At 43.1% G+C, this 22,214-nt stretch overlaps 1 protein-coding gene across 1 annotated transcript in view; it reads left to right on the forward strand.

Annotated features, from left to right (window-relative positions):
• ttyh3a (tweety family member 3a) overlaps positions 1–19,311 on the forward strand; it is a 37,732-nt gene extending 18,421 nt beyond the window's left edge. Inside the window, exons 4-14 of the mRNA XM_080550658.1 lie at positions 109–329; positions 1,180–1,275; positions 2,154–2,226; positions 2,794–2,869; positions 6,290–6,345; positions 7,343–7,435; positions 8,449–8,541; positions 12,572–12,708; positions 14,181–14,354; positions 14,916–14,991; positions 18,709–19,311. Coding sequence (XP_080406784.1) covers positions 109–329; positions 1,180–1,275; positions 2,154–2,226; positions 2,794–2,869; positions 6,290–6,345; positions 7,343–7,435; positions 8,449–8,541; positions 12,572–12,708; positions 14,181–14,354; positions 14,916–14,991; positions 18,709–19,050 — 1,437 coding nt within the window. The 3' untranslated portion in view covers positions 19,051–19,311. The remainder of the gene's footprint in view (positions 1–108; positions 330–1,179; positions 1,276–2,153; positions 2,227–2,793; positions 2,870–6,289; positions 6,346–7,342; positions 7,436–8,448; positions 8,542–12,571; positions 12,709–14,180; positions 14,355–14,915; positions 14,992–18,708) is intronic.
• The last annotated feature ends 2,903 nt before the right edge of the window (positions 19,312–22,214 follow it).

Here is a 22,214-nt window from a genome sequence, read left to right on the forward strand (position 1 = left end):
CATTTACAACCAGCATGTCTGTGGAACACTAGGAGCCATGAATCCAGGCTCATCCCATAAACAATGAATCGTCTTTTTTAACACGGCCATGTTTGTCCCTGTGCCTAGGTATCAGACGGCACCTCGGCCCTGAACCAGACTGTAGACGACAGTCTGCAGCAGCTTGAGGACCAGTATGCTAAGCACAGAGACTACCTGTCCATCATCCAGAAGCTGCAGGGCCAGATGGACGAGCTGGTGAAACAGATGGTGGAGATCCCCTTCTGGGGCAACCCCAACGTCTCCCTGGAGGACCTGGCCGTCAAGATAGAGCTCTACGACTGGTACAGGTGAGGGACACGGAGCCACAATACAGCTAACGTCTTATACATATCTCAAGAAATAGGCCTATCATATTTCTGTTATTTCTACTGCTCTATTTGCATACTTGGACTCAGAGGAATACCGCTGCACAATAGCGTAGATTATCATCAAGTCCCATGTCACACCCTTCTGTCTGTGTGAGAGAATTCTACACAAATGCTTCAAGATGACACTACAGTAATGAAATGAAATCTACAAAAATGATCAAACTGAAGGCTGACAATACTGGATGAGTCGAGAACCAAAATATAGCCTACACAGCACCTATGCAATTCATGGAAACACCACATGAGTTGTGACATTGAGTTTAATCCTCAGTCAACTTGAGTTGAGTAGTTCATGTCTCTCCTGGTGAGACTGCCAGCCTGTGCTGTTGTGTTGGATCTTTCTGAATTTTAGGTAGGCAAAGTAAGTCGGAAAAAGGGACAACTGGAGTCAACAATGTAAAACATCTTGACAGTTAAATCATACTGACTCAGCAGCTTCCCCCTCTGAGATCTAAAACAACCTCAGCATCTCACTTGGGGTCTAAAACAACCTCGGCATCTCACTTGGGGTCAGACATGTTTCATATAGCCAACCATATCTTAGTTCCTCATTTTTGCTTTGTGCTTTATGTTTGAAAGAAGCTATGCCTGCTTTGACAATTTGGTATCCAAAGAAGACATACTGTATTATGGCCCCTAGCATTCTGTTATGTTTGTCATTGTGTGTTGTTGATTATATTGTGCCTGTGTTTTTCTTCAGACGGTCGCAGCATACTGCTTTGTAATAGTAAGGTGATGGGGTTTCATATTCAGTTATTGTCCCCCTCAGGTGGCTGGGCTACTTGGGTCTGCTGCTTTTCCATGTCCTCATCTGCCTGCTGGTGCTGTTTGGCCTTATTCGCAACTCAAAAGGAACACTCATTGGGTGAGTCGGCTCAGTCGGGTCATGTGACCATATCAAGGGAGACCATTCAAGTTTTATAATATTTCTGCCAGTGCCTGGGAACATAATTGTAGCCATTGTTATGTGATTGGGTGATTTAAATGAAATATAAGTCTTCAACTTGTCAGAAGTTTAATCTTGAGTATCAATTTGTTCAGCCGTTGCAAATTACTTTTGACTGTATGCTGAACTACCTTGTCATTGCAATTATGCGAGAAGAACTCACGCTCCAGTCACAAAGCTAATCTCTCGGCGATTCCTCCATCTGTTCCTTCAACTTTGACAACTCAGCAACTTGCAGAAAAGTGTAGGCCCATTATTAGATTTTTTTAGAGGCAGAAAGGACAGATTACCAGCGGTGCCTGTCTGTACTCCTCAGCCCTTCCCTCCCATTCTGTGTAATGGTGTGTGTCTGTGTGGAGATGGTCGGTTTGGGTGGCTCATTGTCATGTGAGTCAGTTCCAGAGTATTAGGTTTCACAGTTCCCTCAGGTCCCACCTCCCAGCTCAGTTATGTCCTGTCATCTCTTTCATTCTAAGTGAAACAGATACAGGTCTGCCTTAAGCCCTGCCAGGAGGCCAATGAAACAGAGATGTTCTTCTCTGACATCATTAACCCAAATTCTTATTCTGCGAGGAGGGGAAGGTACATTAACATTACCTCAACTCCCTGTACATGTGTTTGCGCGGTTAGAAGTCAAGGTTTTATATTATTTATAAGTCAACCTAAAACTCTCCGGCATTTCATTTGGATTACGCTCATCATTACGTGCAATGGGTTGAGTAGGGTTAAAACCCTTCAAATGTTTTCTCCATCTAACCACTATCCTGTTCCTCTTCTCGTTTCCTACCTGTCCCCAGAGTTTGTTTGCTGGGCGTGTTGGCTCTTGTTATCAGCTGGGCATCCCTGGGCCTGGAGTTGGCTGTTTCTGCGGTGAGTGTCTCCATGGGAACATAACTCTATCCTGAGGCTGGCCCCAGATATAACTCACTGTGGGAGAAGAACAGCCCTCCTGCTGTCAGCTGCTGCTGGGAGCACAACAGCTTAGTCAACCTTTACCTGAAACGCGGTGCTAATTATTCTAAAGCTGAACTAAAGCCCATGTATAGATCATAAGGTACTGTACTTATCAGCCATTAAGTAGCATTTGTTAATGCTTGTCCGGGTCATCTTGTCCGGGTCTCATCACATTTATTTGCCATATACTGTGCAGCCCATTCTATGGTTGCCTTTATCAAATATTTTGTATCAGCTGTGGCCTCTCTATATACACTTTCCACACAATTTTGCGGGACAATTCCCTTTCCTGTATATGAATTCGAAACAGACGTGTCTTCCCTACTGTAACATGTTGATGACCTCAATATATTATTATTATCCACATAAAATATTTCTTCATAAGAGTAAAAATGTTCATTGTGTTGTGAAATATTCTGATTTCTGCCTCCGTTTGGAGGAGGTTTGAGCAATGCTATGTCCTCTGTTTCACTCCCTCTCCAGACCTCCAGTGATTTCTGCGTTGCTCCTGACATGTATGTCACTGAAGTGACAGAGCAGTATGGGTTGCTAAAAAAAGGTGAGGATTACATAATTGTTGTCACATCTAAAACATGTGGGGGTATATAAGGTTTATTCTAACATCAGTCATACAAAGAGAGAACTGATACTGCCTAGTAAAAGATTCAGATCCACTTGTTGTTACTTCAGTTGGTCCTTCAGTCAGTCTGATCAAGTTTTCCTCAAACATTGCCGTAACTAATGACCAACGTGAGGCTGGTTTACACCAACAATAGGCTGATGCCACACTGCATGCTACCGGTATGTGGAAGAACTCACAAGAGAAGTTTTTGTGGGAAATTCACACAGTTACAGAGGCCTCCGTTAATTCCCTGGTGAAGAGCATTGCTGACTTGAATTATTATTATCATCAATCTCTTCAACAAATAATACAGCAATTGTATTAAATTGAAAAACCATTCATTCATTTCAACAGGGACAAATGTGGCTATTACAGTGTGTGTTTGTTTGTGATAAAATGTGAACTATTCTTTTGTGGATGGTTATTCACATTGGGTTGATGGTTTGAGAGCTCCGGGAATGTAAGCTAAGCTATCAACTCTCCTTATTATGCACAGTATGTTGCAGAAATAATGATAGAGAAATGACACAAGAGTAGAAGTGCTAACACTCGCCAGACAAGCCCAATCTCGCTAATGCTCCATCAATCCCACATCCCACCTAGGGAAGATAGAAACTTGCTGTTACTCTTATTCTGTGGCGAAAGTGAAATGACATTGCTTTATGGAGCCAGGCTGGGCGTCCTCCTCCACCTATAATAGGACTCAATAAATTACCCCCTGCATCTGTGGCCTGGCGGACACAGGGCTATGGGCTGCTTTTTATGTGGAGTAAATTGGCCAATCTGGTCTCATGATGACAAGTGTGTGAGCAGAGGAAGATAGCCAGGGGTGTGTGAGGCAGAGTGTGTGAAGGAGGAGATAAGACCAGTGGAGGAGGGGATGAGAGAGGCACGCCTGGTGGAGAGAGGGGCCGGGAGTGTTCATTCTTTCCTACTGCTCTCCGTGATATCGGTGGAAAACCACAGTGTTTTTAACACGGTCACCAGTGGCTGGCTATTTCACCATTGGTATCATCCTCTCTCTAAATCCACTCTCCAGTTTGGCTCCTTTGTCAAGTCAGTGCTCAAGTGAATAGTGCTCCTATCCCTTACTGTGAATAATATATAATAATATATGCCTTTTAGTAGACGCTTTTTTCCAAAGCGACTTACAGTACAGTGAGTGCATAACATTTTAGTATAATATACTAAATGCACTCACTGTACTGTAAGTCGCTTTGGTTCCAGCGTGAGCCAAACCTCCAAGCATTGTTAGCACCATGCTCTACCAACTACGCCACACTGGACCCTTACTTATTACCTCCCATCTCTCAGGAGGAGTAGGGGATTAATTAAATGAGGAATTAAATGATGTACAAGGAACTGTAGCCATTGTGGTAATGACTCATTTGACCTATGAGAGCATCATCTCTTATCATGCTGTACTGTACATTCTCTTCCCCTACTGCCTTGAGGCTTGCTCCATGCAGTCAGATATGTTCTATGTTCTCCATGGTTGTTCACATTCCTGAGTGTATAGTCAGTAAAGGATGGACAGCATTTCACGAGAATATTATTAGGTGGCAGGCAATTTTTGTGGTGGTGTTAGAAATTCAATTTAGATGAATATGCCACCTTCAGATTGTGGTTGAATGAGTTTAAGAGGTCTCAATAGGTCTTTCACACCGGCACGGATCCGTGGAGTTCTGGAGTCTCAGAACCTTGGTGAGATTAGCCCTGCCTCCCTCCCCTAGGGTTCCGTCCTATCTACAAAATACTTTTATCTTCCGTCATTCTGTTCTTATTTCATACCTGGCACTCAAGACAGGACCGGACAAGCCTCATGAGAGGTTTATTTTGCTATTCATTTACCATAGGTTTTATTACTGCCCATGATTTACTGTTTATTTTACTTTGTAGACAAATGCTATACATCTATATCTCTCTGAGCCACTGTTGTCTGTGAATCATTTCAAGAGATAATGTTTCCATTTTTTATTTTATTGGTTCTTAATGCCCATCACAGTGCACAGAGAAATAGAGTTTTTTCTTTATGTTGTCACAGGGATAATTATATATATATTATGCCATTTCCAGTAATAAAATATGATATCCCTATTATTGCAGCGCCTATAATACGTTATGAGTCTGTCATCTCTGACTCACAGCTTTAAGCACTGTTACATGCCATAAATGAGAGGTCTTCAATTCAGCCTCTTGTATATGGCCATCCAAGGATATAATTGAATGAGCAGTTGATTTCCCTTGTCAGCGCCATAATTACACTGTTTATGAGACGCATAGGGAGCCCAGCGCTGACATGTGAACTGGCCCATCCATAACCAGGTTAGATTGGAGTAAATCTGCTCTCTCTCTCTCTCTCTCTCTCTCTCTCTCTCTCTCTCTCTCTCTCTCTCTCTCTCTCTCTCTGTGAGTGTTTGAGAGAGAGGGGAGATTTAAGAGAAGATAATGCAGCACACTTCATTCTCCCCATATATCATTTTAATACCCTGAATCCACATCACTGTGTGGAAATCTGTGAACGGTGAACACTGTGTGGGAATCTGTGAATCACAGAACGGTGTGTGAACGCCTGCCACCGACTCAAGACTGCCATGCTGTTACTCAAAATATCATTTATTTATTTATTAAAATGTCCATCTGTGTGGAATTTCACATCACACTCCCTCGTACACTGCACCAAAATACATGTGTTAAACCCTGTAGGGACACTGTAGTCATACTGGCACAGTGTGCCCGTGCAGACCAGTTAGCATTGTTTACTGAGCCCTGACCCATGCCCATTGACCTGAGCCCTGGCCCTTCTTCTGCAGCATCTCGTTAACAAGCTCAACAGCAATCATTGATTACTCTGCTGTCCCTCTCAATGACAATTATTCACACTCTGTGGAAAAGCCAACCCAAAATAAATTCCCTGTGTCAGGTGGCTGACCCGACATTGTACCACAGCCTCAGGGGGCTCCGGGAGGGCCAGGATGATGACATTGAGAGCTCCTGCACAGCTTCTCTCTCTCTCTCTCTCTCTCTCTCTCTCTCTCTCTCTCTCTCTCTCTCTCTCTCTCTCTCTCTCTCTCTCTCTCTCTCTCTCTCTCTCTCTCTCTCTCTCTCTCTCTCTCTCTCTCTCTCTCTCTCTCTCTCTCTCTCTCTCTCTCTCTCTCTCCTCTGTCTGTTTTCTATTGTTGTTGTGGGAGGGGGGGGGTAAATGAGGAAAAAGTGTGTCTAATGTTTGTAGCCAAGGGCAACGGACAATATAGAGAAAGAACAATGTCACTTAGAAGTGGACTTCAGTACCCTCAGATTTCCTGTGGTAATGCTCACATAATCTGATTCAGCCCTATTGTCTTTTTTTCTCCTCAGACATTCTGCAGTACTACCTGACATGCAGTGTGGGCCAGACCAACCCTTTCCAGCAGGTACTGTAGGTTGTTGCATGCCTACATCAGCATTCAAACGTTGTGCAGCAAATACCACTTCATGTGAGCTATAAAGCTTATGTTAGCTTTTCTATTGAGGTTAAATGGTGAATCATCCTATGTTGCGACGGTATCTTAGTTACCCATAAAGTATGCATATTCACTTACTCATTCATGAACTCATAATTGGTCTCAAGGGCTCCTGCCAAACTCAACATGTAAATGAGATGATACAATTAGACTGAATCAATGGTGATGAGCATATTGCATTGCCGTCTGTAGACACTGTGAACCACCGTTTCACAGTAGAATTTTTTGCTGCTCAAACATATTGTAAATCAGAGAAATTGGATTGGTCTCTGTCACAAACAGCTATTCCAAAACTGACTGCACTGTAGCTATTTATTGGCCAATGAAATAGTGTAACGAAACAATCCAACACCTCTTACAATAGTTCCTTGTTTAAAGAATACTAATCAAGGATGACCAATAAAGTATTTTGGTCACAAAGCAGAATTTGACATGCAGATTGTATGCATGCGGTATACCTACAGTAGTGTAGAAAACAGCTGACAGAGGCAGTGTGTACACTTCCAGTGCATTTCATCATTCAGGTAAAATGTCAGCTTTTTCCAGCTTTTCAGATGGGTTTAAATTTAGAACTGTGAAACTGCCACCACGTCCATTTTGAGTCTAAAATATTAATGGGATTTGAAGACTCTAAGACTCAATCCTAGATTTACTTTTAATGGACTACAGAATTCCCCCTCCACCCCACCCCCACTCTGCTCATGGATATATCAAATAGCAGTGTAGTATACAACATTTAAAAAAAAGTGTGTCAATGAGCTAACACTAGGTTGAGTATAATTTGGGTGGGGGGGGGCATTTGATTGTCAGGGAAGACGAACTAGTGTTTCCACTAGGTTTCTATTTTATCAACATGTTTATGATGTTTTATGTCTGTTACGGTTGATTGTGTTTTCCTCTGTTGCAGAAGCTGTCTGGGAGCCACAAAGCCTTAGTGGAGATGCAGGACGATGTTTCTGAACTCCTGCGCTCTGCCACCAGAGAGTACCCCCAAACCAAGGTGTGTGTCCTGAGACCCATCACTCTGCTTCCTGCCATAATGACACCACACAGGGCTGTGACACCCAACCTGCTGGTTCAGTTACTACCTTCTAATCATGCCTTTCCCAGAGGCCACTCCAACACGGCCTGTTTTACTGCCTCCTTTCTAAGGATTGAACAGTCCACTGAATGGAACCCAAAGTACCATCAGATATAGGAACAACAACAAACGCACCTGGACACAAAAGTCCACTAATGTCCCACCTGGTCACTGTATTATGCTCATTTTACTGCGGGGTGCTTTCAACTGGGCTTTCCCTATACAGCCCAGAGTTATTGTCCAACACTGATCCTTCCACTCTGGGTGCTTAGAGGGACAAATGAGGCCTGACATTTGGGATGGGTGGAAAATAGTGAGGCATACTTCAGTGGCACTGGGGCTCATTGAGGGGAAAGTGCTGAGTTCACGGAAACATTTACGTAGGTCTACCAGGGATGTGCTTACCTCTGCCAGCTCAGTATACCCAACCCAGCTTAGCCGCCATGTTGCATTTATTATTTTTAAATGCACCTCTGCAGACATTGTTTTCTGTAAACCCTTTATTTTTGTAAACCAGCTCCTTACCTTCTTGTGATTTTTTCTTTTTCTAAAAGTGTTATTTTTTTCCCTTTCCTAACACCAGGGGAGCCACCCCTCCTAAATTTCGTTGTTTGGTACCTGTACTGTAGCAATGACAAATAAAGTCCATTCATTCATTCATTCATACAGGCGATGGGAAAATCCAAATTTCACCTCTAGCGTGTTGATCATATTAATGGAAACGTGAACATGTTGCTACTTTCAGTAGGACACCAAAAAAAGTGTATCTCTTAGTATTCCTAGTATCTTTCTCAAACACACACACACACACACACACACACACACACACAAACTCACGAGACACTGACATGGCCTAATTTGTCGTGTTAAATGAAGCTCTGACCCTGTTTTTAAAATATGTGTGTGTGTGTGTGTCTCTCTCTCTCATTTAGGGTAATCTGGAGCAGATCCAGGGAGTGTTGAACACCACAGAGATCGGCCTGCATCAGCTCACTGCCCTGGTTGACTGCCGCAGCCTGCACATGGTGAGATTGGATAAGGGAGTTGTTTGGCCTCAGGAACCATAACTAACATCCTTACTCAGTGGGTAGGGGGCTTACTGTTATGATGGTGTGTGTGTATGTGTGGGTGTGCAGGGTGGGTGGGAGTACTGTATGCCATTTGCCTAGGCTGTTGCGTGAAACATAGGGGCCTTCTACTCTGCCTGTGTGGAAAGGACCACGTTCACACTCCTGCACACGTGCCCCATGGCCTGATAGGTAAGAATGACGAGTCGGCCTACAGGGAGGAGGTCCAGCAACTGGCGGTGTGGTGTGCTGACAACAACCTGGCCCTCAATACCAGTAAGACCAAGGAGACCATTGTGGACTTCAGGAAAACTGGGGGCTGCATACACTCCCACATCTACATCAATGAGATGGAGGTGGAGCGTGTTCCCAGCTTCAAGTTCCTGGGTGTCCACATCTCCGAGGACTTCTCTTGTACCTCCAACTCCTCTTCCCTGGTCACAAAGGTGCAGCAGTGCCTATACTTCCTAAAGAGATTGAAGAAAGCCCAGCTCTCTCCCAGGATCCTGACCAACTTCTACCACTGCACCATTGAGAGCATCCTAACCAACTGCATCACAGTGTGGTACGGCAACTGCACTGTGGGCCGGAAGGCCCTGCAACGGGTGGTGAGAACCGGCCAGCACATCATCGGCACCAAACTCCCTACCATCGAGTCCCTCCAGGCAGACCGGTGTCGGCAAAGGGCAGCAAGCATCATCAAGGATACCTCGTACCCCAACCGCGGTCTATTTGACCCCCTACCATCTAAGAGACTCAAGAAGTACAGGATCCTCAGGTCCTGTACCAGCAGGCAGCAGAACAGCTTCTTTCACAAAGCTGTCACTGATGAACAACACCCCTCCCCAGCATGGGGTACACTGACTCTCACTATCCCCCCCGGTCACTGTGGACAACCAATTTAGCCGTTGCACTACTGCTGGTTCCACGCACGCCTAGTCAATGTAAACGCTCAATTACCCTTGGCACTACTGCTGTTTACAAATACTACCTTTGCACATACCATATATTTGCACATTGCACATATCTCTTTTTGATATAGCATCTATTTATACATCTGTATACGCCATACCATACTGTACATAGCTACCATAACTGTATATAGCTTACTACTATCCTCTCCTGTATATACTGTATATCTTAACTACCGTACTTGCCATACCTATCACAATCACTATAATGTTTTATATCACTATTTGCCTTTTTTGTTAGATGCTAAACTACATTTCGTTGTCTGGTACCTGTACTCAGCAATGCCAATAAAGTTGAATCTAATCTAATCTAATCTGCGCTTGGCTAAGCATTCAGCCCTGTGCTCAGCCCTAGCCTTGAGCCCTGCTCCTCACAGAGCCCTCTACCCTGGGCTCTGTACCTCTCTCTTATCTGCTGTGGCAGGCCTGTCAGCCTGATAGCCACACAGCAGCTCCTCACGTCCTCAACACATTAACCCTTCTGTAGCTGCAACCACTGTCAGTGGTACTCTGAGTCTCATCCTCAGGGAGAGCGAGAGAGAGAGAGAAAAAGAGGGAGTGAGAGAGAGCGAGAGAGAGTTAACCACCTTGGAAGCTCGTGAGAGCGAGAGAGAGTTAACCACCTTGGAAGCTCGTGAGATCAAATTCTGGGATGATCCCAGAATTGAAATAGATCCTATCTGACATGTCAATTAGTGAGGCATGCATTTGTTTTTGTCTGATGTTGAATGCCATGACATCAAGGTGTGCCCTTCCTGTCGAGATGTGTTAAAGTCATGATAGACCAGCATGGCTGTGGCCATAACAGAGCTGCAATCTCAAGAATCAATAGCAAAGAGATTTCTCTATCCAAACAGAGAACTAACAGAGAATATGGACTAATGGACTAGCACCCATCATGTATGGTTTTAATCATCCACAGTAAAAAGGCTTTTTATAAACTCTACAGCTGGACTATTATTCCCTGTCCCCACACTTTTGTAATGTTGAATAGCTTCTTGACTTAATGCGTGGTGTTTTTTTGTTTTTTTTGGTATATATTATATATATATATATGTGTAATCATAGTAATTTGCTCGGCTTTGAAAGCACAGGAAGAGTCCTCTTGGCCTGCTTTCATTCCTCAAGACAAGCAAGAGTTAGGGGAAATGTATCATTAAATAGTCATGCCTCCTCCAGCTAGTGGAGCACATGTGTTGTTGCAATGCTGAGCCTGCTGTAGCAGATGAGCCCTATGAAGCAGCTGTTTGATTACCCACATTCGTGCCCATCCATGCCAACATCTTTGGGTCAGTTTGTTTTGGGATCAGTTGGGCTGTACCAAGTCAGTGGAGGCTGGTGGTAGAAATGTTATTTCATTTCAAACCTTTATTTATTTTTTCGAAAGGACAATTGAGGTCACCCTCATTATTGAAGTTATTCAACAGTTAACAATAAACATTGATAAATCAAGAAGCAGTTTACACGGTAAACATAAGACATAATAAAGACATACAGTATATGAAGTACAGAATAGTGGGGAAAAACACAAAAAATAATTGCAACTGTAACTGTATAACTGTCGCAAGCAGATCAGCAATTACATTTCTAAAACTAAAAAGGACAAAGGCGTGAGCTGAAGATCATTCCAAGCAGCAGGGGCATTATAACAAAAGGCTGACTTTCCAAGCTTGGTCTGTATGCGGGGAACCTCTAATGTAAGCCAGTCATTTGAGCATGTCAAATAGGGTCCATAGTTCCAATCAAGTAATGATGTAAGATAATGAGGTAACTTTCCGGTAATGGCCTTAAAGATAAATAGAATATCAATCTTTATTTTGCCTATCTGCCAGAGAAGACCAACCCACTTTCTCATATAAGCAGCAGTGGTGGGTATCATATCTGTCACCACTCACCAGTGATAAATCTAAGAGCAGAATGATAGACAGGATCCAAAGGTTTAAGAGTCGAAGGAGCAGCACCTCTATAAACCACATGTCCATAATCCAGGACCGATAGAAAGACTGCTTCCACAACCCTCTTTTTGCATGTCATTAGAAAACTGGTTCTGTTCCTGTATTTTTTGCTTCAATTTACAAGCAAGATTGTCTGTGCTATTTAAATGAACATTTTTAATCTAGCCAGATTCCAAGATATTTATGTTCTGTAACCTTCTCTGACAGAACAATTTCTAGTCAAAATATGCAAACTATTTTGAGGAATGTCTCTGGCCCTGGAGAACACCATACATTTAGTTTTGCTTGCATTGCTTAAGGCCAATGAGCTCATCTTGCAGAGCATTAAATGAGAGTTGTAGATTGTCAATAGCTGATTGTAGAGAATCCGCGGTGCAGTATATAATTGTGTCATCCGCGTACAGATGAGCTTGACAACCACTCAGGGATAAAATAATGTAATTAATATAAATAGTGAATACCCTTGTGGAACACCTTTTGGAATGGGAAATAATTCCGACCGGGTCTGGAACCAACCGCAAGCACTGCTATCAAAACCAACACTGTATAGTTTATTCAGAAGAAGAGGATGATCAACCGTATCAAATGCTCATCAGGCTCATTATAATGTATGGAATGGTATGAGGAATGGAATCAATCACACATCCTCCGATTTCTTCCTTCCCTGATCCAGGCCTAACATAAACCGTCCTCTCATGCACCACTGTGTCATTGAAGGGACTGGCCAGCGTTGTATTTAAGCAATAAGGCGGTGGTTTTTGCCCAGCGCTCAGAAATGTAGTCCTCAAAATGACCACTGTTGTCACGGTAACATGATAAACAAATCTTTGTAATTGTAGTGTTTGTGCAGGTATATTATTGCAAAGTATGGTGAAAAAACCTCATAGCGATTACTTTATCAGCTAATAAAGCACAGCTTCAAACGCATCTCAGCCAATCACAATGCTTCTTCTGATCAAACCGTTGTATGATGCGTATTATACCACACTATGCATACTGTGCTGATAACTAAATCATTGTAAGGTATATTGATGTTTTTTGTCTGTCCTTCCTGTGTTCCAGGACTATGTCCAGGCTGTGACAGGTCTGTGTTATGATGGCCTGGAGGGTCTCATCTACCTGGTGCTCTTCTCCTTCGTCACAGCTCTCATGTTCAGCTCCATCATCTGTAGTGTGCCACACACATGGCACGCCAAGAGGTAAGCTCCCTCCTACTACACAGGGACTGCCAGGAAAGACTGATCAATGTGTTTGAGTAAGGACCGATTGAAGTTTCAGTTCGATTAAACTTCAACTTTAGGGTATTTCTTTTGCTTTATAAATGGTGCAAATTAACGAAAGCATAAAGGTTATATGGTTTTTCAGTGTTTGAGAGAAATTGAGACACCACTTAGACATATTGATAAACAACCAAGCTTTGCAAAGATACTACTAATTATTTCAATTCATAAAGAAAATGCTGAAAGAAATAGGTAGATAATTGCCTATAGATACTGAGAGGCTATGGGATATTATTATTGTCATTATTATTGTGTTTTTCCCTGAAGGACCCGCTAGCTGAGTTAAGTTTCCCAGTTGGCTCTAGCTGCTTCCCCAAATAGATCATTTCCTGTTATCCGTCTCCTAATTGTGAAAACCGTGCTTAAATCTATTGCAACCATTGCAAGAGCTGGTGTCATTTTGGCGTTTGGTGTATGAAAACCATCAGATTTCCTCCCACTGGCCTTCTCTTATAAGCAGCAGATAGGATTAGCATGATGCTTTGACGTAGCGTTGTTCCCAGGCAGCAAGCCCGCAGCTTAGCTGCACTGTGTGTAATTAGCAGAGTCCTGGGAGTTATGTTCCTCAGTTTGATCTCAGCGTGATGGATTTTAATTAAGTATATTCTCTTAAGCAGCTGACCCACAGTTGTTTTGATCATCATTTTAGTGTTGAAATGAATCGATGCATGTAATTACTTATAACACTCCTTCAAGCCTAAAAGCTTTTCAGAGTGTAAATCTGGAGAAAAGAATCAATCCATGCCAGACTGAAAAATATATTGTGCTATACCCCTGGTGTCTTTGTAATGTTATATGGTTAATGCTTGCTGCACAAGATGAAATGTGATGATGTCATTATTTTATTTTATCAAGGAGAACCCTCTGGGTGCTTTTGACCACCAGGGGGAGACAAGCTCCACCATGTCATCTTCATCCTTTGCACAATGTGTACTATTTCTGTCTTCGTTTGTTTTGCATTTAGTTTCTTCCTTGCTAATTGTGCAGGGGGGATACAATTATTTGTATTAGCCTTATTATTCAGAAAGTATTGCCCTCCCTCCCACAGCTCATGCATGGACAAAAATAGCAAAGTGAGACAATATTCATAGCTAAAATCAATCTTTCTCATTTTCTTGGTGCAACAGAATCAATTGCTCTCTTATTTGGAGACTTGTTTCATACCTTAAGCTCAGCAGGAAACTACTACTCACCCACATAAAAAAGAGTAGAATTCATCTGTTTTTTCACACCTTGGGCAGTGAGGGAAATTCAATGAAAAACGTGACCATGAATGAATCCAAAACGTGACCATGTGCCCTTCTTTGTGCTGTTCACCCATCAGTAACATAAGGGACAGGGCTCCCCCTGGTGGCTGTGTCTCACTCTGCAGTGTTTTCTGTTACTCACAGGGTTGAGGAGGAGAGTGAGGAGGAGTCCATGGCCCACGGAGGCAGACAGAACCATGATAACCTGTACCGCGTCCACATGCCTAGTCTCTACAGCTGCGGCAGCAGCTACGGCAGTGAGACCAGCATCCCTGCGGCCGCACACACCGTCAGCAACGCGCCCGTCACAGAATACATGTGAGTAACCACAGTCCAGTCCACACACAAACAATATCTTAACCGAGAAAGACGAGAAGACTTTTGGTTGAGTCAGACGTGTAAGACGATCCATTTCTCTGCACTCTCTCAGGCTGTGTTGAGAGGATCATGTGTGGTGAGGAATGTGAGATACCATGTGATGATAAAGGGCCCCTGAGAGGAGCTCTGCTCTCCGATACAGGGTCAGGTTCTGCCAGACAAATGCAGCTGTTTCTCTCCAGCTGTGGACCTTTGAAACCCAAGGACATCAGCCTTATGAAATAACCTCTCAGGATTAGGAGCTGGGGGAGGGGATCTCTGCAACTCTTTGTACTGTATAGCCGTAGATGGTATGGGTGGGCTGTGTCTGTTCCTGTATGGGTTTAAATGGTATCATTGAGTAGGGCTTATGTGTTTGCATGGATGTATGTGCTTGTGTGGCATACACAGTGCCACTTGGAGGGTCAATAAGGGGATTTGATTTATGTGGATATCCTGCAGCAGTTTATTTACCTGTCTTGGTTTAACCCCTGCAATTTCTGTTTTTTTTCTGCTGCACAGGGCCCAAAATGCCAACTTCCAGAACCCTCGCTGTGAGAACACTCCACTCATAGGCAGGGAGTCCCCTCCTCCATCCGTAAGTGTACACTCCACTTTACACACTCTGATCCTCACAGCCCCTCCACTGGGTCATTTGGCAGCCCTTTTGTGACAAAAGGTGTTTCAATCTCAAAACATTTGTAGTGAAGACATCTCTTCACCCTCTCTGAGTTGAGTTGCCCCATTTTACCTCACATTTTACACTTTCAGTCCAATTTCTTTACGGTCGTATTCTTATCTCTCTCAGGGACTCTTTTATTTTTCGTTGAGAGCTTGTTGTTTGAAAGTCAGTAGTCAGCCAACCTTGAGATGTGGTGTGGCAAGGATGTTTGTATGTGGTAGCTTATTTATGACTCATCACATTCATGTCAGTGTAGCTGACAGTAAGAATCAACATGACAAGATCCTAACAGTCTTGATAGGTTGTGTGTTTGTATGTCAACTAGGGATGGACGGTTTCCAATTTCTGAAACCGAGAAACCGTTAACGAAAATAACTACAGTTTTTCGGATAACCCGGGATTCAAAATGACATTGTTGAGCCACCAATTTCACATAATGAAGCCCTATTATACTACTACAATACATTAATATCGAAAACACCGGAAGCACAGTCGCAACACAATTAGGCTACTTCATAGTTTCACAAATATAAGTGGTCGCTGGAATGTGATTTCTTTTCAATACATTATTTGTGCATTTAAGACGCATCCATAGACCGAAAGGAAATTCAACCAGCAAACATCATATTCACATCAATAGCGCAGCGGCAACTTCAAAGAGAGAAAGCAGAGATTCCTTATTTGACAGCATCTAGACAACACAGCACAGCGATTCTGCCCAACCAGGATAATCCCAGCACTCCAAAACCAACTCAACCGGTAATCAATCAGCCAAACAGCTGTGAATATGCAAACAGTATACCATCCAGCTTAATGCGCACACACAGGTAAGCCTACCTGGCTTCTGTGATTGGCTTTGGCTGCAGGTCCCGAAGTAGTAATATGTTGGGTGGGTGAATCTCCTTCCATATGTTCCTTCATCCAATGCGCCATTCGATGTTATTGTGCGAGCTTTCGATCTTTCATAGACCTTTTTCAGGCATACGCGCTACCAAAAACAATTTGTATTGTATCCTACAGACCATAGTGGTGTGTAGTGGTCTGCAATGTACCCCATCACAGTGGGCATGAAAGTTGCATCAAGACTCAGTCCGTAAGGCTATTCTAGTTTTTTTTGCCAGAAAAACAAGCTTGTTCACCTTTTCAGTCTTCGTAAACACACACTCTTTTTTTTTAAGGGAGCATCTTGCTTCCCTAACAGTGTTGCCAGATGGGATTGATTTCTAGCCCAACCACAGTCTAAAAACCGCCCAGTGTGATCATAAGTAGCCCAATTGGGCGGGAATACACCCAATCAGGCAACACTGTTCCCTAATTCTTCATTCTGAGGAGAAGCTGTCATGTGACACCTCTTTTTAGACAGTTAATTTATTGACAAATTACATTGTTTACAAAAATCACTTTCATAGTATCTTCAACCACACACTTTTATGGCGTTTATTATATATAGCAATTTATGACATTGTGATTAAAAGTCTGGTTTTATGACGGTTTTGGTAAAAAACGTAGCTATTTTTAGGGTTTAACCGTAAAACCGTCCAACCCTAATGTCAACGTCAGTCCCTCCATGAGTCGTCCCTGTTCGCTCCTGGCCTGTGCCCTCCTCTGGAGACTGTGCTGCCCCCCGCCCCCCCCCCCCCCCCCCCCCCTGGTGTCTATGTGTCTGCTTGGACCCAGACGCTGCTTTGTGTATCTTCTCTATACTCTCTCTTGTCGTTGTTTTCTTTTCTGCAAACCCACACAGTTGTATTTGACTGCCATGGACAATAACAACCGTCACAACTGGCAGTTAAAGCCTTCGGAGAGTTCAAGATCGTTTTGGTAACCTCGTCCACTGTCATAACAGGTACAGAACATGCCCCCACCTCCACCTGGCCTGTTTCCCTCCCTCCTCCCTCAAACCAAGTCTACTCCACCCACCCAGCCATCCAGGCCTAACCAGGGCTACCTCCCTCCCACCTACCTCGCCTGTGTCTTGCTAGTGTGACACCTCTCACCTAACGTGTGTCCCCTGTCGCACCGAGCTGCATGCTGTCCACCCCCCCAGCACTGCAGCTGTTTGAAGTGGAACACGTGAAGTTGTAATCCTGTCCTCAGGCTCATGGCAGACATCATGACCACAGAGATTAACTTTCCGCCCTCTCCACCTTAAAACAGGGAAGGAAAAGCTTGTCCATATATAAACTGTGGTGTTGTAGGACTGACCTTCATTCAGTTGTGCATAGATTTTAGATTTGGGCAGTTTGTCTTTGGCATTTAGTTACAAATCAACCTGTAGTGGCTTAGTTTGTAAGTTAGCCTTTCTGTGAGACATAATGACCTGCTATCGTGAGGGTGTTCCATGTGTGGCTCTCCAGGCTTGTATTAGCTCATGGCGTAGATTATAGAATGGACTTCTCTGTGTTTTATCTCTATCCCACTGTCCGAAAGGTACGCTCTCAATAATGTCGATTTGGAATATGGTCAAAGTCGGGTATTAACTGTGTGGTAAATAAGAAATGAGCTCTGATCCTTATAGACCTGTAAACAAGTAGCACATCCTTTCACAGAATATGGACTGTAAGTGCATGTGATGTTCTGTCTTCTCCACTCTTTGTAGAACACATGTAATGTACACATGTAATGTACACATGTAATGTAACACATGTAATGTACACAGATGTGACAGACCAACCAGTATGTTGTTCCTGTGTGGTTATGCATTTAACTTTTCACCTTAGTCAGCCAAAAATTCACTGACTTCACGCATCAAAGTTACATGTCAGTCTTATCGTACAAAGCCAAATTCGAGGTGAGTAAGCTATTCTAAGTAACACTGCTGTCCAAATGACTGATGGTGATTATTCTCACAACGCAGCAGTTATTTCAAAAGTGTTTTTTAGTACCGGTGTTTAGTGCTTGCATGACTTGCAGTACGATGACCACAGGTGCATCCTAAGATGGCATACACCTACACCCTGCATGGAGTGATTTTGAAATACTAGCTGCTGCTGGTTTTTGGTCTTCTTTTTTTCTTTTTTTCTTTTTACATCAGTGCTGCTTCTATGATTGGTCAAAATGGTGGTTGAATGTTTTCTATCTGTGTTAGTGTTTGCCATCTGTGATGTGTGTAGCTTGTTACTAGTCCAGTCCTTACAGCCAAACCCTCAAATGATTTGGGGACTTGTGCCTATCCTAGTTTTTTTGTGCATTGAAGTTCACGAGAAATGCTTCTTTGTTGTCATTACAAAGTCTTTCAAGCATAGTAATTATTAGCTTTTTGTGATATTTTCTCCAGGGAGCATAACCCAATAGTAATATTGCTAGTAGTGATTTGATATATCTTTGTTGAAAGAGATACGTACATGTCATTGACATTACTGGCTTAATGATTTAATTTAAAAACATATGGATTGTTGTGGGTAAGACAAAAACTTTTTTTTTTGCACAACTCATTTAAATAAAAAACAACAATGTTCACTGTATGAAATACTCCACTATTAATGAATTTGAAACATTTCGGGCAGGGCTTTTTTTGGGGGGGGGGGTTTGTTGCTTTGGCTTACATCAGAAACTCTATGGTATTGATATTGAACAGGGCCGTTACTGACGTCATCTCCTTCTGTGTTCTTCTGTTTTTCTTTCTCCTAACAGTACACCTCCAGTATGAGGGCCAAGTACCTGGCCAACAGCAGGCCAGACCCCAACAGCCGACCAGACCCCAACAGCCGACCGGACCCCAACAACCGACCAGACCCCCACAGCCGACCAGACCCCAATAGCCGACTGGACCCCAACAGCCGACCAGACCCCCACAGCCGACCGGACCCCAACAGCCGACCAGACCCCAATAGCCGACCGGACCCCAACAGCCGACCGGACCCCAACAGCCGACCAGACCCCAACAACCGACTGGACCCCAACAGCCGACTAGACCCCAACAGCCGGTCAGACCCCAACAGCCGACCAGACCCCAACAACCCCACAGCACACTAGAGGTCGCTGGGTTTGACTAGTGTGGAATCACTCAGCCTCTGCAATCTCCTCTCCTATGCCCCTCCTCTGTGACGTCACCCCCACCATTCCCATCCCCTCTACTCAACACTCTAGATCTGCTGTCCTCTTCACCTCTGCTCTGATCCACTCCCCCAGCAACTTCAAACAAGCAGACAAATAGGTCTTTGATGTGTGCTCGTATGCACGTCATGCAAATAGTGCTGCCATTCTAATGTTTCTAGAAGGCTTCTTTCGGCCAACACAGAGTGGAGCAGCTAGTCGGTGGAGAATAAGGCTGTTTCTAGCACGGTGTGATCAGTGCTGTTGGCTTCTTGTGGGGTGCTAGTGGACTTGAATGGTCACTTTTGCTACCCAGCTGCTGTTGTACCACCACCACCACCTCTCCTCCCACACTGAGCCTTGAGCTGGAGGACATCCACCATGGACAGTAAAGAGAGAACGGTCACTCTGTCTTTTCATGAAGGATTTCTGCTCTATTTTTTAACTTCTCTGCTCAGTCACGTTTTGAAAAATGGGATGTCTTACATGTGAGGACTTGTTTAAAATCCTTATGTTTTTTTTATTGTTGTCAACCTTTTTGGGGGGTATTCTTCTTTTAATGGTGTTAATTACAATCAGATGTCCATGTTTACCACGACAAAGCCACTATTGCTGGTGCAGACCATTTTGTGAAAGAGACAACACAACACCTGCTTGGGGTTTATTTGCTATCTCTTTAACTGTCTGATATGCGATGTAGCCTGGACTGGATAGTGACCTAAAGACCTTTTCTTAACTAGGCATGTGATTCACAGCTGTAACATGAGCCTCATATGATGTATACAGGTAGATGTACAGCTGTCACATGAGCCTCATGTGATGTATACAGGTAGATTTACAGCTGTAACATGAGCCTCATATGATGGATACAGGTAGATTTACAGCTGTCACATGAGCCTCATATGATGGATACAGGTAGATTTTGAAACTGAACTACAATTGCTGTGACTTTGAGGGATATCTGTGGGACAACAAGGCTTGCACTGATTAGGATTGGTTGTGGTTTTTGTTAAGTACTGTAATCTTTCAATTCTGTCAAAGAGGGTAAGAAATGCCTTACACAGAGCTATGGAAAGGCCTAGAATTGTACTGTTCCCTCTCACCATCTACAGAACTAGGCCTCTGTCATATAACCTCCCATGTTTCTCAAGCATTCCATTTGTGTGGTCACTGCTGAAGGTGCAACATCTCAATTCCTTATGTGGTCGTATTTTCTGGAGAACTTACAACACAACCAGTAGAATCCCAGACCTATAAAATGGCATTAACATCAGTGTCACTTTCTATACTTTTGTCTGAATCAACTTTGACATTTTGACAATTACACACAAGTTGAGACCATTTTTTAGTTGTACTGTGTGGAAATACATCAGTTTGTTATTGCATTTGTCTTAAATCTCTGTGAGTGGGACCAGTTATCATAATTTAATAGATAGCATAATGCCCTATAGGTCTGTGACTGGAAATGACTGGGACCTCAGAACTCATATATTTACCTAGTCCTGCATGCCTGTGGCTGTTGTTCCCTCAAGGGAGTTCTTACCTTTGGAGCAATTCTCAGCTATTCCAGATGAAGGACTGTACATGGACATTGAACTGGAGCGATTGCTGTGAAACTGTGGACTTGATTTGCAATTCCAGTGTCTGCTCATGGATGAGGTGATATGAAAAGACACAGAAGAGGAGCTAAATGGTGAGGCCCGGCCCGCTGTCCTCTCACCAAATACCAGAAACTACTCTTATCAGAGTCAGTTACATTGAAGAGGGTCAATTGAGAATGTTGTGATTAACAAAATCTTCACACTTCTACATTCATTGCAAGGGTTTTGTTCCCTAATGGATGACCATTCAGACAGCGAAAGGAAAGCATTTTCAACTAATTGAAGCACAAGCTTTTTTTTTTTACAGACAGCTTAGGGCTGGTTCCTGATCGCTGAGGCAAAAGCACAGATGGACAGAGGAGTGTGCCGTTTGGTCATCTCCACCATGATAAGACCCTCTCTCAATCATTTGCAGTGCTCTACTCTATTGCCAGATACCTTTATAATAGTGTCTGTGTTCCTCTGCATTATGTGGTCAGTGTGTATTTGCTTGTCAGTCTCGTGTCCCCCCCACAGATCTGGGAAGCGCCCAATCCGCTCCTGGACTGTCTGGCAGCGTTCTCCTCTGCTGTCGCAATCAGTACCATCGTATCAAAAGTGTCTCTGTGGGCTGTGTACATGGTTCGAGTTTGAAACACAACTTGTTTTGTCAATGTAATTATGCATGTCACAACCGCCAAGAGGACTGAGAAATAACTCTTGGAAACAAAGGAAAATAACAGAGCACATTGTTTCCCTTACCATGGGTGAGTTGAAGAGATTGTGTGGCTTGCGTTCATTTTTTACAACTCTCCTCTTTCGGGAGACATCATGTATGGGCACATTTCCCTCCTGAAGCATGGTGATCTGATCCTTCAAATGTGGAGTGAAATATTATTGTACGTGCTACTGCCACTTCTATTGGCTCCTCTTAGTTCTTCTGCGTTGTGATCAGTATGAGAGGTGTTTCTTCAGACTGTGCCAATAACCAAACACAACACCTTACCTTTTACTATTATGTATTTTAAATATGTCACTTAGGCCTGTTTGTACAGTACACAGCACTGGGTTGCCTGAGCAATCAAATGAGGAAATGAGCCCTACATTTTGAAAGGAAAATTCATTGTTTTATTCTCTGTGTGAAAGACCATTTATTATAGTGATGCAATCCAACTGTTTTGGGGTAGTTATATTCTCTTTGTTCATATTGTAATGCTAGACCAATGTACAGACCATAACATGTGTTTGCTAAATGAAGAAAAAAAAAATCTGGTGAAAGGACATTTCTTTAATAATCTCATAATTAAAGCACCTAATTTTGCTGAATTTCTTTTAGATCATAATTTTTCACAGATAATTTTTTTTAGTTTGCATTGCATATAGGATGTGTAGCACAAAGTGTTGTTTGTTTCTTTTGTGTAAATAAGTAGTTGTGGTCTTTCATTGCTTTGTTTTGATAAAGATTTCACTGTAGATTTACTCATTGTTTTTATATATATTATTTTTTTGCAATTACTAAAATAT

This window comes from Nansenia antarctica (assembly GCF_963989245.1).
Source record: "Nansenia antarctica genome assembly, chromosome: 2".
Lineage (NCBI taxonomy): Eukaryota > Metazoa > Chordata > Actinopteri > Argentiniformes > Microstomatidae > Nansenia > Nansenia antarctica.